Source organism: Tiliqua scincoides, chromosome 10 (assembly GCF_035046505.1).
Source record: "Tiliqua scincoides isolate rTilSci1 chromosome 10, rTilSci1.hap2, whole genome shotgun sequence".
NCBI classification, from domain to species: domain Eukaryota; kingdom Metazoa; phylum Chordata; class Lepidosauria; order Squamata; family Scincidae; genus Tiliqua; species Tiliqua scincoides.
The window spans coordinates 20,832,278-20,851,558 of NC_089830.1; the positions used below are offsets into that span (position 1 = coordinate 20,832,278).

Consider the following 19,281-nt stretch of genomic DNA (forward strand, 5'->3'; position numbering starts at 1 on the left):
TCAAAGACAATTACATTGAGATTTTTGTTTAACCTTTGCCTGAATAATGCAAATAAAACACCTGAAAAGCTTTGTTTTGGCCCTTCCTGTTTGAATCGTAAGGTGGTTTTTGTCTTTGTGTTTTGTGTAGTTTTTGGTAATGTAGTTGGGTTGCATCTCTTAGATGTGGCTGGAATGGCATGATCTGACTCTGCATGACTTGAATCTAGAACAGTTCAGAATTGTTCTGGGACTATTCAGCTGATTTTTTTTTTTTCAGTTACTGACTTGGAATCCTTTTTAATTATGTTTTTTATATTGTTATTTTCTGTCTTGCAATCCCATTTGAGCCACCCAATGGACTTGGGAAAGCTGGTTAATCATTCCTTAAACATGATTTCTTAGATGCAGCAACTGTTACCCTGCACATGCCTGATGTTGGAAGCTAAGCAGGGTCAGGCCTGGTTAGTACTTGGATGGGAGACTGCCAGGGAATCCTGGGTGCTGTAGGCTTATACCATAGTCTTTCGAGACTGAAGGTTGCCAACAGTTCCTTAAACAAATACATAAAACTGATTTCATGTGTTGGGCAGTCCAATCCTGAGCTGCTCAGTGCGCTGGACTGCAGCAGTTCCAAAAAGGCTGCATCTGGCATGCCCCAGGCAGCCGACGCTGCCTCCTCAGGAGATGGGGACTTTGGTCCCCTTCCCCCAGGTAACACGAGTGGCCCTGCAATGGGGCTACTTGGTTCTGTGGCGACCCAAGGGTCGGCGTAGAATTAAGAGCCTCTGTGTCAGGCGGGCTCAGGATGCAGTGGAATGAAGCTTCACCGGTCCTGCCTACCTCCCTTCAACTAGGTCAAATAATTCTGGTATCTTGTTTTTAAGTTGTTGGGTCGGTATGCAAGTTGTTGCGACAATTGTAAAATATGTCTTAATTGTGTTGTGTTGATATGCCAATAAAGGTTTCAGACAGACAGACAGCCCTAATGAACTTTAATGAATGCTGTCCTTCTTTTCCCATTTCTCCCTAGGGAAAAAAAATGGTAAAACCTTCTGGATTTTATTGGGAAGTCTTTATTGAGGGCATCAACTAAGATACCTTTATCTCTTTATATCTACAGATGCTTGCAAAGTGCAGGGATTGAGCTCTTTCCAGGGCAATTAGTAGTTATCTTGCAAACTGCAGAAGCCGAGCTCTTTGCTGGGCAATAAGCTCCCACAATTTGCAAGATAGCTGCCAATTGCCCTGCAAAGAGCTCAGCTCCTCCAGTTTGCAAGGTAGCTACTAGTTCCTCTCAAACAGCTCAGCGAATTTGTTAGATATTTGCAAGATGATTTTGCAAGACAGAAACTACAGGAGACGAGCTGTTTGCCAGGCAATTTGCAGAGATCTGATTTTTCAGTAGCCTCAGAGCTTTGAAGTATTAGCTATCTGATCTTGTACCTACATTGACATAGACTCAGAAACCTTTATTGGCATCTCAGACAACAAATACAACATACAAACAATAAAAGCAACTGACAAATAACCTATAAAATAACCAGCAATCGTACATCTTTCCATTCATACAGAAATTCCCACAACATCCATAAATTCCCGGGATGCAGTTTCTCAACAATCATGACCCTTATATATTATAAAGATCATGCAAATATCTGCGCCTACTAAAAATCAAAGGTATTTAGCAGCCATGCAAATGCGTTCTTGTTCTCTTCCTTCTAACAGAAAACACGCCATGTCCTGCCCCTCCCACCCTAGCAGGATAACTATCTATTCCAGACACTGTTGTCACAGATTATTATATAAGCATGTAGACATCATATGTGCCAGAGTCTCAACAGTCCGATTATCACAAGGACATGATCTTCCACTTCTCTCCATTCCCAAAAATCTGCCCCATAGATGATTAGATGGAAAATATTAAATCTAGCTATAGTAAAGGCTCAGCGTTCCTGGGGATTAGTCAAACAGTGTATATAATTGGAGCTTGGTTCTTGCCCCCAAGAAAGATGAAAAAAGGGGCAAACAGGTTTTTCTAGCTGCTGCTGTAAGCTCTTGTTTTTCTATATCCCACAATCTAATCCTTACCATTTTATATGCAGACATTAGACCTATCAGATCACCTGAAAGTCCTAGGGCGCAAGCCTAATTTACCCTTGCCAAGTTCCCAGCTCTGGCCCAGGAGTTTTGTGAGTGGGCTAGGCCAGCACACGGAGGCTGAATTCAGCCTCCGCACCAATGGAGGGACCGAGCCTTGCATTGGCAGAGCTTGGTCATCGCAAGGCTATGCATTGGGTGAGGAGGAGGCAGGGAAGAGGTGGGAGGAAGGCATTCTGGGGCAGGGGGAAAATGGGAAGTGTGGTCCCGAGGGCAGGCGGGTGGGAGGCGGGGCTGGGACCTGGCAATTATGCCGGATCCCAACCCTGTTCCCCAATCAGCCACTCCGCTCTCTCTTGAAGCCGCTCCTCTCTCCTCAGACTTGCACCACTGAAGGAGGTAGCGCACGTCTGAGAAGACCCGTAGTGGCTGCAGTGGTTTATCCAGGGGTAAGAGGAAGAGTTTCCCCTTACCTTTGGCTGAGCCACTTTGCAACCCTGTCTTGAGCTGGATACAATGCATGCCTCCTGGCTTGCCTGTTCCAGCGCAAGACAGGATTGCGCTGCTAATTTTCGTATTTTTTTTAGAAGTAGGCTACGTCGGAATGCCAGATGCAGGGGAGGGCACAGGGACGCAGGTTGTGTCTGTTGCCTTGTGTGCTCTCCTCTTGGAGAGCTTCGGAAGCCTTTGCCTATTTTCATTCTACATGCACTGTCGGCAACTCTGAGGTTACCCAATGCCTCTGTCCTCAGGGTCAGATGGAGCAACCCTGTGGGTTGTGATTGGTGCAATGGAGGTGGGGAGGTAGTGGATACTGTAACCGACAAATAAGTGCTCTGCTGTTTGTCAAGGACACTGTTGAATAAAAACTGCCCAGTTTTCCCAGAGGAATTTCCCAGAGAGTCTTCCCAGCAGGGAAAGGAGCAAAGATTACAGATTGGCAGGTGCAGTGAGGGAGAGGTTCAGTTCAAAGGTGAGTAGGGGATCAGGCTGGGATGTGGGTAAAAACATTTATTCTCAGATGGAAGGGGGGCCAGATTGCCCACTTTTCAAAGTTGTTTCTCCCTTTCTATTCAAAACTTCACAATCCCCACACCTCTCCCCAAAGTATAAGGTCGCCCTTTCGATACCAAACCGTCCTCCTTTCTGGACAACATGATCTAGAACCTTGGAGGGTTTCACTGATTGAGGGTTAAGGCAGTGCGCCAATAGGCAGGAGCCTTTGGTCAGTGCCAAATCTGAGCATTCTCTGAGGCCAACCCTGCCCCATATGTAAAGATGGGAGAAAATGGTGAACACATGACTCCACTTTCTGCACTTCTCATTTTTGCAAACCAACCAATCAACTAACCAACCCCAAATCTGCAAAAAAAAGTAAAACTGCTGTATTTGGTTTTTATTTATTATTTAATGTGGGGGGAGAGTGCACGAATAATGACTGTGGTTGCTGACACTATACCACCTACGTCACCTACCTGGTACCCTTCTAAAGTGATTTTAAGTGATAATTAGGATGCAAATTTTGAAAAGAAACACATAGCACCACTTCCTGCGCTCCACACTTTTGGAAAACACTGAAATCTGCGAAAAAGGAAACGGTTCCTCCTTCTTTTGTATCAGTGGTTCTCATTCCTTTAGCACCAGGTCCCACTTTTTAGAATGAGAATCTGTCAGGACCCACCGGAAGTTCCCCTTTCTGATCGGGGTTTAGTCTGCCAGCCCTATAGAACCAGTCAAGGATCACCAGAGCTGTCCTGGCTGAACTTTAGACCTTGCTGTCCTCAGAATGGACATCTGATGACTACTCCTACCTCCCCCCGCCACCTGCCAAAGTGACCTGAAAAAATGACAACCCTAACACCAAAAACCCAACACCCAATTACAGTCTGGGGTAGGCAACAAAACTACCAGTTACAGGCAGATTTACTGCAGCTGGGGACAGAGGGTTTTTTCCCCCCACTTACTTCCCTCCGTGTCAGCCTCCAGGGGGTGCAGGGCACCCCGCAGTCACCTCTGTAGTTCTCCCCAAACCTTAGAAGTGGTTTCCGAACATTATTTTTAACTTGGAGAGTCCTGCAGAGGGGTCTGTGGGCTCCCTGTGGGGCTCTCCGCACCCCTCGGAGACTGGCATAGGTGAAGGTAAGTGCAAAACTTCCCCCCTCTGTCCAGTTAGTGGCACGATCCTGCCTCACACCTGCCCCCTAAAGGGCTAGAATCAAGACCCACCAGTTTGGGAACTACTGCTCTAGAACTACTGCATCGTTAGAATGCTGACCATAAACTCTCAGAAAGTGGTCATAAGGCAAATGATGTCTAAGACTAATCTGGGTGTTGGGAAAAGCCCATTTCATAGCACTGGAAGGTGCTACTGGGGAAGCAGGTGTTTGGATCCACCAAACCAATGGCCCATTCCAAGGTACACAAGGATATTGAATTTCAAAATCTTAGTAAACAGGCAACAAAGGTTTGCTCGCCCTTATATCATTCCATCTTATGCCAGTTTGGGAAAATGGCAACTTATCTTTTTTCACTGACAGACCCCACAGATCATGCCATAACCCTGGCAAGGTTCAACATTATTCCTTCAAGGGTGACAGCTGGGAGATATAGTAAGATCCCCTATCAAGACGTCTTTGCCCTTGTAACATGGGGTCGGTTGAATCTCTTCCACATATATTTTTCTACTGTCCTTGGCATAATAATGCCCACTCCACCTATCTAATGCCCATCCTGGTTAATAGGGTGGGTCTTCCAGATATGGTAAAAATTAAGCAGTTATTAAATGATTGCTCATCCTCAGAGTTGAAAACGGTTTCAAAATTCTTGATGGCGGTGATAAGCCATAATGACTGAATGATGTTTTCAGTCCTATAACCGAGAGGGTGGTAGTCTATCTGTAGCTGTTGGTGGCAGGTAGATCCATGAGAGGCTATCCAGTATATTCAATATGTTAGGCCACTATATTCTACATGGGATAAATATACCTGATTTATTTAGATGCTATGTATACTTATATATCATAGGCTTATACTCACTACTGTTGTGTGGTTGTGTTTGTGTGTGTTATGTATGCCAATAAAGTTTTTATCCAAAGAAAAGACACAAAGAAAACTGTTTGAATAATACTTAAAAATGTCATCTCCTGACTTTTCCTTCTTCCCCTTTTGAACTCATGTCTTTGCAGTTTCTCAATGTCGTCAGGGCCATATTTTACGCACAAGGGGATCGTTTTCCCTGGAACAAACTTTTACCCAGTAGAACATCTCAACTATGTGGAAAATGAATTCCAGCTGATGGACGATGATGTTGTGAGCGTCGTTTACCCCAAATCGGGTAGGAAAGAGAATGCGTGGAGTGCGAGAGACACAGAGGATGGTCACCGAAAGAAGGGGAAGGTCCCTCCAAGTGTTATAGTCAGAATTACTGATGACAAAATGTGGATGGGATGAACAATTACTTAACCGGGAGAAAAACTCTTGAACTGGTCATGATACAGTTCCAATCGCATGATCTCTTCAAGAGGAGTAGATTTCAATGACCTGAAAGACAATCAGCAAACACAGAAGAGATATCATTGACCAGCACCCCCTAAATCATAAAGACATCTTATTTAGAAGATGTCTATACAGCCTTTCCTCAGGGTAGATGTCTGGGTTGTATTCTAAGAGAATTAACTACGAGTATGTTCTATTGCAGGGGTGCCCAAACTCTGGCCTGGGGGCCATTTGCGGCCCTCAGGGACCCCCAATTCAGCCTGTGAGGAGTCCGTAGTCTCCAATGAGCCTCTGGCCCACCAGAGGCTTGCTGGAGACCATGCTGGTCTGATGTGACTGCACTCAGCACGAGGGCCAACTGCTCAACCTATCATGTGAACTATGGTCCAAGGGCTCCCTCCACTGCTTGCTGTTTCACACCTGTGAAATGTGAACCACTAAATGTGGTGCCTGTGATAGAACAGAACTGGTTCTATATCTTGGAAAACTAAAGGGGTGTAGCTTATTTTCTCAAAGATTGAATTCTACCAAAACGAAAAGGTGTATTCTTGAGCAAACTGTAGGATTGGAATTCTCCGGAACTGGGGCGGTCACAAGCTCACCAAGTCATGAGGTTATATCTGCAGGTCTCTAGTTCTCACAAGTCTCAAACTACTTGGTCTGTGGAACTCCTTGCCAAGGGATGTGGTGATGGCATCTGGCCTAGATGCCTTTAAAAGGGGATTGGACAAATTTCTGAAGGAAAAGTCCATCACGGGTTACAAGCCATGATGTGTATGTGCAGCCTCTTGATTTTAGAAAGGGGCTATGTCAGAATGCCAGATGCAGGGGAGGGCACCAGGATGCAGGTCCCTTGTTGTCTTGTGTGCTCCCTGAGGCATTTGGTGGGCCGCTGTGAGATACAGGAAGCTGTACTAGATAGGCCTAATGCCTGATCCAGTGAGGCTGTTCTGATGCTCTTTTGCTATGTACAGGAAATGTATGTGGACTGAATGCTCCAAAGCTGTAGACATCTGTCTATGACTTGGTTAGCATGAAAATTGTACCATATGGGCTGAGTGGTCCCCTTACTAAATAACCTCCTTTAACCGCCTTCAAAAGCCCAGAGTGGAGGAATTCTGATATTGCACCATGTTGGATTAGTTAAATCAAAATGGTGTATCCTGATTCTTTGTTTCTTTTCTTGATCTGGTCTGAGACAGGAAATAATGGTTGGATAGCGCCCCAAATGTGGTTTAATGCCTCTTAAGAGGTTTAATGCCTCTTCATTAAAAAAAAAAAAAAGTCACAGTTAGGGCAATATACAGAGTGAATGGAATATTGACTCATCAGTCCAGGTATGCTCTAGGGACAGTATTTCTCCGTGTTTGTCCACCGTACCACTTCACATGGTTCACCTATTCGAAGTACCACTGGACGTAACTGGCTATGACATCATTGCCACTTACTTCTAGGTCGGGAGGCCAGATGTGACGCAACAAACACCTGAGTAAGAGGCTCAGCGTGGACAGGAGGGCTTTTCAGAGTGTGGAAAAGAAGAGAACAAACAGAGTGTACCACTGTCTGTTTGATCACATTCCGGGTCTCGCTGCCTGGTGACAGGTGTCCATGGGTCCATGAGTACCACCAGGCACCACTTCAAGCACCACTGATGGTACCTACACACTAGTTCAGAAGCACTGCTTGAGAACATGGTTGGCCAAACTTGCTTAACGTATGAGCCACCTGTGATAAACTTCAGATGTCTGAGAGCCTCAAGAAAGACGTTTGAGAGCCGCCATATTTAAGAAGCATTTAAATTATTGAATATATTTACTCACCATGAACATTAAACTTCATCCTCAGGTTTTAATCCAGTGGACTCTCAGTTTATACCTGGTCAATATTTATACAGCTTGAAAATTTCTTGTATATTAACAGTTATTGAGAAAGCAGCTCAGTCGATATATTCCCAAGATCTGGAAAAAAATGCAAGTGCCTTTCTAAGGTCTCTAGGAGACCTTCTGAGACCTTCACGCACTGCCTTCCTACACCTCAGACTACCACCTGGATGTGACAGGGGGTGCTAAAAAATTGTGTGTTCCCGGGCATAGCTAAAGCATCTGATGCCAAGGGCTGAGGGTTCAACACACATGGCAGCAGTCTTGCCAAATCCTTGCTGAAAAATTACTCCAAGCTCCTCTTCAGGTGTCTAGTGGTCAACATGTGGGGTTTTTTAAGATTGTGAGCCCTTCTGGGACAGGGAGCCATTAGATATTTGATTTTCTCTGTAAACCACTTTGTGAACTTTTTGTTGAAAAGCGGAATATAAATACTGTTGTTGTTGTTGTTGTTGTTTGTATTTATAGCCTCTGTTGTTTTCTTTTGTCATCCTCAGGATCTACGAGGCAGCGTGGAGAGGATCTGCCGTTTCCTTGGGAAGGAGCTAACCAGCCAGCAAATAGACTCGGTGGTGGAAAATGCCTCCTTTGAGACAATGAAGGACAACAAGATGTCCAACTTCTCCCAAGCATCAGATGAAGATATGGACCACAGCAAAGGAAAGTTAATGAGAGAAGGTAAATGCTGAGTCATGGTGGTACATTGATGGTGTTTTTGTATGTGTGGAATGACTTGAGTTCAGATGGCAGGAAGTTGACAGAACTGTGACATAGATGAAACCTAGTGCTTGTTGAGGGCTTGTTGATTGAGGTTGCTCTCAGAGTACTGCCTCTGGGGCAGTTGTTCAAGGCTGAGAATATCCTCTTTGAGTTGACTGTTCTCTGTTCTGCTGCTGCAGGAAAGTCTGGCATCTGGAAGAACTACCTGACCGTGGCCCAGAATGAGCAATTTGACCGTGTTTATCAGGAGAAAATGAAAGGTGTGAACGTGACCTTCCCATGGGACTGAAGAATGAGAGATGCCAAGCACCCTGCAATGGTTAACCAAGATGTACACTATGTGAACACTGTGGAAGTGCCCTCAATGTCAGTGAAACATCGTACCACCAGATGTGGCCGATATCGCTTGCCACCTTGGCAGTGATGGTGGGCTCCAGCCTTCTCCGCTCCCAAATTTAGGAGCAACAGGAATGGGCTGAGATTGTCCCATCAGTTGCACAGTGACCCCTTTCCCCAAACCTGTGTTGTGAGAACACTGATGAATGGAGCAGAAGAGGAAGTGTGAAGCAGAGCTTAGGCTAGAGAATCTCTGCCCCTCTAGTATACCAATCTCTTCTCCTCCACATCTGTTCTGTTGGCTTCTTTAATTCAGGAAGGAAAATGAGGATCGATGACTGGCACTCCAAACCATTTTACAGCCCAATCCTAACCAACTTTCCTGCAGAGATGCAGCTGCAATGCAGCCCCAGGGGAAGGGGGAAAAAATGTTCCCTTACCTTGAGCAGGTCTCCATGACTGTACCCCCACCACACATTGTAGCGCATACCCTGATGGCACTTCTGCATCGACTCTAGAAAGTTGGTTAGGATTGGGCTGTTAGTTGCCAGAAAATCTTCGGTTGGCCTTGACCGTAACGATAGCTTGGCGATGAAGGTGCTCCAATATTGTGAACTTGGGATTGGCCCAAGACCTTCTGGTGCCCAAGGAAGAACCAACTACACCCCCAATACATTTTGGGCAGATAAGCAGATTTAAAAAATAACCTTTTTTCTTAAGTAAAAAAGTTACTGGAATTGATTTATAGAGTTTGATTGCAAGTGAAGTGGTTGATGATATTAAAATTATTTTCAGTAGTCAAAGACAATTACATTGAGATTTTTGTTTAACCTTTGCCTGAATAATGCAAATAAAACACCTGAAAAGCTTTGTTTTGGCCCTTCCTGTTTGAATCGTAAGGTGGTTTTTGTCTTTGTGTTTTGTGTAGTTTTTGGTAATGTAGTTGGGTTGCATCTCTTAGATGTGGCTGGAATGGCATGATCTGACTCTGCATGACTTGAATCTAGAACAGTTCAGAATTGTTCTGGGACTATTCAGCTGATTTATTTTTTTTTTTCAGTTACTGACTTGGAATCCTTTTTAATTATGTTTTTTATATTGTTATTTTCTGTCTTGCAATCCCATTTGAGCCACCCAATGGACTTGGGAAAGCTGGTTAATCATTCCTTAAACATGATTTCTTAGATGCAGCAACTGTTACCCTGCACATGCCTGATGTTGGAAGCTAAGCAGGGTCAGGCCTGGTTAGTACTTGGATGGGAGACTGCCAGGGAATCCTGGGTGCTGTAGGCTTATACCATAGTCTTTCGAGACTGAAGGTTGCCAACAGTTCCTTAAACAAATACATAAAACTGATTTCATGTGTTGAGCAGCCCAATCCTGAGCTGCTCAGTGCGCTGGACTGCAGCAGTTCCAAAAAGGCTGCATCTGGCATGCCCCAGGCAGCCGACGCTGCCTCCACAGGAGATGGGGACTTTGGTCCCCTTCCCCCAGGTAACGCGAGTGGCCCTGCAATGGGGCTACTTGGTTCTGTGGCGACCCAAGGGTCAGCGTAGAATTAAGAGCCTCTGTGTCAGGCGGGCTCAGGATGCAGTGGAGTGAAGCTTCACCGGTCCTGCCTCCCTCCCTTCAACTAGGTCCAACCTAGTTTTAGGGGAATTAATGAATTGCACAGCTCTGTTGGAAGAAGGGCTTGGCTACTGGGTAACAAGCCAGCGTATTGCAGAAGGTCAGGAAGGAGACTGAGAGGGGTGGCTTCACTCAAAAGGTCATTTATTATAAAAGAATGAAGATGGAAATATTTGTATTGGCAACCTTCAGTCTCGAAAGACTATAGTATCGCGCTCTGAAAGGTGGTTCTGGCACAGCGTCTAGTGTGGCTGAAAAGGCCAATCCGGGAGTGACAATCCCTTCCACACCGGGAGCAAGTGCAGTCTGTCCCTGGTCTGTCTCCCTGGCTATGGGCCTTCCTTCTTTGCCTCTTAGCCTCAGACTGTTGGCAAAGTGTCTCTTCAAACTGGGAAAGGCCATGCTGCACAGCCTGCCTCCAAGCGGGCCGCTCAGAGGCCAGGGTTTCCCACTTGTTGAGGTCCATCCCTAAGGCCTTCAGATCCCTCTTGCAGATGTCCTTGTATCGCAGCTGTGGTCTACCTGTAGGGCGCTTTCCTTGCACGAGTTCTCCATAGAGGAGATCCTTTGGGATCTGGCCATCATCCATTCTCACGACATGACCGAGCCAACGCAGGCGTCTCTGTTTCAGCAGTGCATACATGCTAGGGATTCCAGCACGTTCCAGGACTGTGTTGTTTGGAACTTTGTCCTGCCAGGTGATGCCGAGGATGCGTCGGAGGCAGCGCATGTGGAAAGCGCTCAGTTTCCTCTCCTGTTGTGAGCGAAATATGTTGTGATGTTAATGTAGCATGCAAGGAAATATGGAAAATGCAACACGGGACCAAAGCTCCGTTCTTGGATTGATGATTCATCAACCATGATGAAAGTGGGGGGAAAGGGGGTCTTCGTTTGATCAGCTTTTGATATCTCACAATTTCCTAAAACATTGGCATTTCTGAGGAACTGTTGCCTGTTGTTTGAAAGACGGCAGACAGGGAGAGGGTGCACCCTGCTTAAAGGATGTTCCTGCTCCTGCCTCTCCTACAGATTATCTACACTGTACGGAACCCTAAGGATACACTGGTCTCAACCTACTATTACTGCAAAGCCCTTAAATTTTCAAAGGGTCCTGGAGCCATGCAAGACTTCCTCCATATATACAAACTCAGCCCTCTCACTGCCACACACATCCCCCCCCCCCCGGTGACCCACAGAACTGTTTTGAAAACCTTTGTTGACCCTGAGAAAATTTTGGGAATGGGAGTCAGGAGCAAAGTTCTGAGAATGCTGTGTTCTTTTATGTATCTGTTAAATCTGTGCCGGGCTCTCCAAGAAGCAGAACAGCTCCTATTGCCCCTCTTTACCTTCATAAGAACCCTGTGAGACATCATGTCATACCCCAGGCTTTAGAGCAGTAGATCCCAAAATGTTTAGCACTGGAACACACTTTTTAACAACACACTGTCAAGACCCATCTAGGGTTACGAGACTTGTTAAAAAAAGGAGCTCTAAAATGAAATAATAGCTCTATTTATATATTTAGAAATCATATTTTTATTTTATTAAATAAATCAAATTTTTAATTCTTTATTTACCAGAAGCTCGATCCATTCCTCGTAATAAGGCAGCCCTAATGTTTAGAATCCTTGGCAGATTTGAGTCTTACAAGAGCATACTCATTGATAAAAGACAAGCTTTTAGCATTTGAATTTAATTATTTAAGTATTAATCTTAACCCTATTTGTTCCCCTCTTTCTTTTGGCTTGGCCCCAACCTTTAATCATGTATCAAATTATTTTTATACATTAATCAATCCATTACATAGGCGAGCCTTTATGTTAGCTCGTTTTAACATCTTCCCCTCGGCAGTTCATTCTGGCCGTTTTTTTAACATTCCACGGGAGAAAAGGCTCTGTCTCTTTTGTCATGAGTCATCTGATTTTTTTTCATATACTCTTTTTTTGTCCAGTTCATCTTGACATTCGTAATCATTATTTAAATTCTTGGATTTCTCCTGACCTAACCCCTTCTGATATTACCCTCTCTAGGTTCATGAGTGATGTTTGTGACTCTTTAACCGCAGCTGTTGCTGGTTATTTATCTGAGATTCTTAAAATAACGTTGTCAGAATTTAAATAATTCTGGTATCTTGTTTTTAAGTTGTTGGGTCGGTATGCAAGTTGTTGCGACAATTGTAAAATATGTCTTAATTGTGTTGTGTTGATATGCCAATAAAGGTTTCAGACAGACAGACAGCCCTAATGAACTTTAATGAATGCTGTCCTTCTTTTCCCATTTCTCCCTAGGGAAAAAAAATGGTAAAACCTTCTGGATTTTATTGGGAAGTCTTTATTGAGGGCATCAACTAAGATACCTTTATCTCTTTATATCTACAGATGCTTGCAAAGTGCAGGGATTGAGCTCTTTCCAGGGCAATTAGTAGTTATCTTGCAAACTGCAGAAGCCGAGCTCTTTGCTGGGCAATAAGCTTCCACAATTTGCAAGATAGCTGCCAATTGCCCTGCAAAGAGCTCAGCTCCTCCAGTTTGCAAGGTAGCTACTAGTTCCTCTCAAACAGCTCAGCGAATTTGTTAGATATTTGCAAGATGATTTTGCAAGACAGAAACTACAGGAGACGAGCTGTTTGCCAGGCAATTTGCAGAGATCTGATTTTTCAGTAGCCTCAGAGCTTTGAGGTATTAGCTATCTGATCTTGTACCTACATTGACTTAGACTCAGAAACCTTTATTGGCATCACAGACAACAAATACAACATACAAACAATAAAAGCAACTGACAAATAACCTATAAAATAACCAGCAATCGTACATCTTTCCATTCATACAGAAATTCCCACAACATCCATAAATTCCCGGTATGCAGTTTCTCAACAATCATGACTCTTATATATTATAAAGATCATGCAAATATCTGCGCCTACTAAAAATCAAAGGTATTTAGCAGCCATGCAAATGCGATCTTGTTCTCTTCCTTCTAACAGAAAACACGCCATGTCCTGCCCCTCCCACCCTAGCAGGATAGCTATCTATTCCAGACACTGTTGTTGCAGATTATTATATAAGCATGTAGACATCATATGTGCCAGAGTCTCAACAGTCCGATTATCACAAGGACATGATCTTCCACTTCTCTCCATTCCCAAAAATCTGCCCCATAGATGATTAGATGGAAAATATTAAATCTAGCTATAGTAAAGGCTCAGCGTTCCTGGGGATTAGTCAAACAGTGTATATAATTGGAGCTTGGTTCTTGCCCCCAAGAAAGATGAAAAAGGGGCAAACAGGTTTTTCTAGCTGCTGCTGTAAGCTCTTGTTTTTCTATATCCCACAATCTAATCCTTACCATTTTATATGCAGACATTAGACCTATCAGATCACCTGAAAGTCCTAGGGCGCAAGCCTAATTTATCCTTGCCAAGTCCCCAGCTCTGGCCCAGGAGTTTTGTGAGTGGGCTAGGCCAGCACACGGAGGCTGAATTCAGCCTCCGCACCAATGGAGGGACCGAGCCTTGCATTGGAAGAGCTTGGTCATCTCAAGGCTATGCATTGGGTGAGGAGGAGGCAGGGAAGAGGTGGGAGGAAGGCATTCTGGGGCAGGGGGAAAATGGGAAGTGTGGTCCCGAGGGCAGGCGGGTGGGAGGCGGGGCTGGGACCTGGCACTTATGCTGGATCCCAACCCTGTTCCCCAATCAGCCACTCCGCTCTCTCTTGAAGCCGCTCCTCTCTCCTCAGACTTGCACCACTGAAGGAGGTAGCGCACGTCTGAGAAGACCCGTAGTGGCTGCAGTGGTTTATCCAGGGGTAAGAGGAAGAGTTTCCCCTTACCTTTGGCTGAGCCACTTTGCAACCCTGTCTTGAGCTGGATACAATGCATGCCTCCTGGCTTGCCTGTTCCAGCGCAAGACAGGATTGCGCTGCTAATTTTCGTATTTTTTTTAGAAGTAGGCTACGTCGGAATGCCAGATGCAGGGGAGGGCACAGGGACGCAGGTTGTGTCTGTTGCCTTGTGTGCTCTCCTCTTGGAGAGCTTCGGAAGCCTTTGCCTATTTTCATTCTACATGCACTGTCGGCAACTCTGAGGTTACCCAATGCCTCTGTCCTCAGGGTCAGATGGAGCAACCCTGTGGGTTGTGATTGGTGCAATGGAGGTGGGGAGGGAAACTGGGGGAAACAGGATCTTCCTAAAACAAAGGTGTTTCTTAGGAGCAGTTGCATTTGTTTGAAAAATGGAAGGTAGGGAGAGGGTGCACCCTACCTGAAGGATGTTCCCTTTCTTGCCTCTCCTACAGGTTATCTACACTGTACGGAACCTCAAGGACGTGCTGGTCTCATCCTTCTATTTTCACAAAGTCTATAAATGTATGAGGGACCCTGGAACGATGCAAGACTTGCTTGATAATTTCTTGAGCGGGAATGGTAGGAAAACTCTCCATATATACAAACTCAGTTTAGACTGCCACACACACACTCTCCTGGGACAGAAGCCAACAGTTCTGACCCACAGAAGATTGCTCTGAGACGCTGTTGGCCCCAAACTGGAATGGAAGTGATGGCCAAAGTTCTGAGAAGGCTCTGAACCCTTCCTTATCTATTACAGCTGCTCCTCCACCAAGCAGCTGAAGACCCACTTTTAACCCTCATAGGAATGCTGAGACATCGCATCATACCCAAGGCCTTGCAGCAAGAGCCATGGCTGTGGAGAAGCTGTGGAGTCCAGCCTTCCTTGTTCCAATGGTCTTTTGACTAGGTCACAGCCCTGATCAATGTCTAGCTTCATCCACACCCTCTCTCACAGAACTGGAATTATCAATAGTGTTCTTGGGAAAGGGAAAAGGAACCACACTGGCTAAGCTGATGTTGGCAATGTTATAGCATGAGTCCCCGTTGGGTGTGGAGAGGGTGGGCCATCTCAACCCTCAACCCATCTCACTTGTCATGAGTAAGGCTATTGGTTACTTTCTATATCGCTCCCTCCGCTCTGCTCTTCCAGCAATCTTTGGCTCCTGGTTTGATCACGTGAAAGGTTGGCTGGCAATGAAAGACAAGCCAAATGTTCTCATCAACACCTATGAAGAGATGCAGCAGGTATGGCTCCCTCCTCAGCTATACTTCCACACCTGAAACTTCTCTGCTTAAGAGGTTTCCACCTCTTCATTTAAAAAAAAAAAAGTCACAGTTTGGGGGATACGCAGAGTGAATGGAATATTGGGTCATCAGTCCAGGTATGCTCTAGGGACAGTGTTTCTCCTTGTTTGTCCTCCACCATACCACTTCACATGGTTCACCTATTCGAAGTACCACTGGATGTAACTGGCTATGACATCATTGCCACTTACTTCTAGGTCGGAAGGCCAGATGTGACGCAACAAACACCTGAGTAAGAGGCTCAGCATGGACAGGAGGGCTTTTCAGAGTGTGGAAAAGCAGAGAACAAACAGAGTGTACCACTGTCTGTTGGATCACATTCCGGGTCTCGCTGCCTGGTGACAGGTGTCCATGGGTCCATGAGTACCACCAGGCACCACTTCAAGCACCACTGATGGTACCTACACACTAGTTGAGAAGCACTGCTTGAGAACATGGGTGGCCAAACTTGCTTAATGTATGAACCACCTGTGATAAACTTCAGATGCCTGAGAGCCTCAAGAAAGATGTTTGAGAGCCGCCATATTTAAGAAGCATTTAAATTCTTGAATATATTTACTCATCATGAACATTAAACTTCATCCTCAGGTTTTAATCCAGTGGACTCTCAGTTTATACCTGGTCAATATTTATACAGCTTGAAAATTTCTTGTATATTAACAGTTATTGAGAAAGCGGCTTAGTCAATATATTCCCAAAATCTGGAAAAAAATGCAAGTGCCTTTCTAAGGTCTCTAGGAGACCTTCTAAGGTCTAGGAGACCTTCTGAGACCTTTACGCACTGCGTAAAATTTCTTGTATGTTAATAGTTATTGAGAAAGCGGCTTAGTCAATATATTCCCAAAATCTGGAAAAAAATGCAAGTGCCTTTCTAAGGTCTCAAGGAGACCTTCTGAGACCTTTACGCACTGCCTTCCTACACCTCAGACCACAACCTGGATGTGACAGGGGGTGCTAAAAAATTGTGTTCCCCCGGGCATCAGATGCTTTAGCTATGCCATGGGCTGAGGGTTCAACACACATGGCAGCAGTCTTGCCAAATCCTTGCTGAAAAATTACTCCAATCTCCTCTTCAAGTGTCTAGTGGTCAACATGTGGGGTTTGTATTTATAGCCTCTGTTGTTTTCTTTTGTCATCCTCAGGATCTACGAGGCAGCGTGGAGAGGATCTGCCGTTTCCTTGGAAAGGAGCTAACCAGCCAACAAATCGACTCGGTGGTGGAAAATGCTTCCTTTGAGACAATGAAGGACAACAAGATGTCCAACTTCTCCCAAGCATCAGATGAAGATATGGACCACAGTAAAGGAAAGTTAATGAGAGAAGGTAAATGCTGAGTCATGGTGGTACATTGATGGTGTTTTTGTATGTGTGGATTGACTTGAGTTCAGATGGCAGGAAGTTGGCAGAACTGTGACATAGATGAAACCTAGTGCTTGTTGAGGGCTTGCTGATTGAGGTTGCTCTCAGAGTACTTGCCTCTGGGGCAGATGTTCAAGGCTGAGAATATCCTCTTTGAGTTGACTGTCCTCTGTTCTGCTGCTGCAGGAAAGTCTGGCATCTGGAAGAACTACCTGACCGTGGCCCAGAATGAGCAATTTGAGCGTGTTTATCAGGAGAAAATGAAAGGTGTGACCTTCCCATGGGACTGAAGAATGAGAGATGCCAAGCACCCTGCAATGGTTAACCAAGATGTACACTATGTGAACACTGTGAAAGTGCCCTCAATGTCAGTGAAACATCATACCACCAGATGTGGCCGATATCGCTTGCCACCTTGGCAGTGATGGTGGGCTCCAGCCTTCTCCGCTCCCAAATTTAGGAGCAACAGGAATGGGCTGAGTAGTAGTAAAAGACAATTACATTGAGATTTTTGTTTAACCTTTGCCTGAATAATGCAAATAAAATACCTGAAAAGCTGGATTGTTTTGGCCCTTGCTGTTTGAATCATAAGGTGGTTTTTTTCTTTGTGTTTTGTGTAGTTTTTGGTAATGCAGTTGGGTTGCATCTCTTAGATGTGGCTAGAATGGCATGATCTGACTCTGCATGACTTGAATCTAGAACAGTTCAGAATTGTTCTGGGACTATTCAGCTGATTTTTTTTTCTTCCATTACTAACTTGGAATCCTTTTTAATATGTTTTTTATGTTGTTATTTTCTGTCTTGCAATCCCATTTGAGCCACCCACTGGACTTGGGAAAGCTGGTTAATCATTCCTTAAACATGATTTCTTCGATGCAGCAACTGTTACCTTGCACATGCCTGATGTTGGAAGCTAAGCAGGGTCAGGCCTGGTTAGTATTTGGATGGGAGACCACCTGAGAATACCGGGTGCTGTAGGCTTATAGCATAGTCTTTCGCGACTGAAGGTTGCCAACCATCTCCCTTTACTGAACACTATCTCCCAATCTTGTCTGATCTCGGAAGCTAAGCAGGGTCAGGCCTGGTTAGTACTTGGATGGGAGACTGCCAGGGAATACTGGGTGCTGTAGGCTTATACCATAGTCTTTCGAGACTGAAGGTTGCCAACCATCTCCCTATACTGAACACTATCTCCTGATCTTGTCTGATCTCGGAAGCTAAGCAGGGTCAGGCCTGATTAGTATTTGGATGGGAGACCACCTGAGAATACCGGGTGCTGTAGGCTTATACCATAGTCTTTCGAGACTGAAGGTTGCCAACCATCTCCCTATACTGAACACTATCTCCCAATCTTGTCTGATCTCGGAAGCTAAGCAGGGTCAGGCCTGGTTAGTACTTGGATGGGAGACTGCCAGGGAATACTGGGTGCTGTAGGCTTCTACCATAGTCTTTCAAGACTGAAGGTTGCCAACAGTTCCTTAAACAAATACATAAAACTGCTTTCAGGTGTCCGGCAGCCCAATCCTGAGCTGCTCAGTGCGCTGGACTGCAGCAGTTCCAAAAAGGCTGCATCTGGCATGCCCCAGGCAGCCAACGCTGCCTCCTCAGGAGATGGGGACTTTGGTCCCCTTCCCCCAGGTAAGGCGAGTAGCCCTGCAATGGGGCTACTTGATTCTGTGGTGACCCAAGGGTCGGTGTCAAATTAAGAGCCTCTGTGTCAGGCGGGCGGGCAGCCCGACATGGAGGTTCAGGATGCCGTGGAGTGAAGCTTCATCGGTCCCGCCTCCCTCCTGCCCTGCTCCCTTCCCTGGCACGCCTCCTCCCAGCCCTCTCTCCAACTCGGAACACCTTCTCCCATCTTCCCCCCATGCCCCCACCTACTTCTTCACTGCCCAGCGGTCGGCGCAACCTCTGAGCAGCAGAGCTCCGGTGTTCCGCTGGCACTAGCGCAGTGCCGGCCAGCGCCGAGCTAGTACTTTTGCGCCACCTTATGGCACCTTTGCGACAGCGCGCACCGGCGCATGCTAAATAGGATCGGGCCCTGAATTGGTTTCCGAACCATTTTTTTTAAAAGGAGAAATCCCGGATTTCCACTTCCCCAGGCCCCCCCACTTGACCGCATCCCTGAGAGCAAGTGAGCATTTCACAAATCAATACCTGGTGGGAGTTGTAGCAGGCGGAGACTGAAACCGACAAATAAGTGCTCTGCAGTTGGCCGACTGTTTAAACAGCACAGTGAGTGTTCACAGAGGAAGAACCGAAAGAAGGAGCAAAGATTACTGGTAGACAGTTGCGGTGAGAGTGAGGTGCAACTCCAAGGTGAGTAGCAGATCGGGCTGGGATGAAGAGGAAGGGGTTTGAACATCTGTTCTGGCATAAAGGGATGCTGGATTGCCCCCTTTTAAAAGCAGCTGCTCTGTCTCTATTCCCAACAGTACTGTTCCATAAGTGCGTGGTTTGTCCCTTCAACTTGCAACGGCCCTCCCTTCTTGGAGGGGTTACCCTAGTAAGAGTTCAGGAATCAGCCAGAAGAGATGGTCTTTTGATGGGCAAGGCACTTCTGTCTGTGCCCAACCAGACCATTCTCCATGCCTCCCCTGCCCTGTAGATTGAGGTTCATTTTTCGTATATATGAAA

General features: G+C 45.6%; 1 protein-coding gene across 1 annotated transcript; it reads left to right on the plus strand.

Annotated features, from left to right (window-relative positions):
* Positions 1-5,270: 5,270 nt before the first annotated feature.
* On the plus strand, positions 5,271-18,617 carry LOC136661534 (sulfotransferase 2A1-like). Its single transcript, XM_066638820.1, has 9 exons — positions 5,271-5,474; positions 7,951-8,131; positions 8,353-8,441; positions 14,430-14,556; positions 15,131-15,225; positions 16,428-16,584; positions 16,831-16,911; positions 18,151-18,282; positions 18,541-18,617. Exons 1-9 carry the CDS (start codon positions 5,271-5,273, stop codon positions 18,615-18,617), a joined length of 1,143 nt encoding a protein of 380 aa, XP_066494917.1.
* The last annotated feature ends 664 nt before the right edge of the window (positions 18,618-19,281 follow it).

Coding starts and splice junctions, on each gene's coding strand:
- LOC136661534 (XM_066638820.1), top strand. CDS start 5,271: ATGTCGTCAGGGCCATATTTTACGCACAAGGGGATCGTTTTCCCTGGA. Junction 8,442..14,429: donor AGAAAATGAAAGGTGTGAAC/GTGACCTTCCCA, acceptor CCTCTCCTACAG/GTTATCTACACTGTACGGAA. Junction 15,226..16,427: donor CCTATGAAGAGATGCAGCAG/GTATGGCTCCCT, acceptor TGTCATCCTCAG/GATCTACGAGGCAGCGTGGA.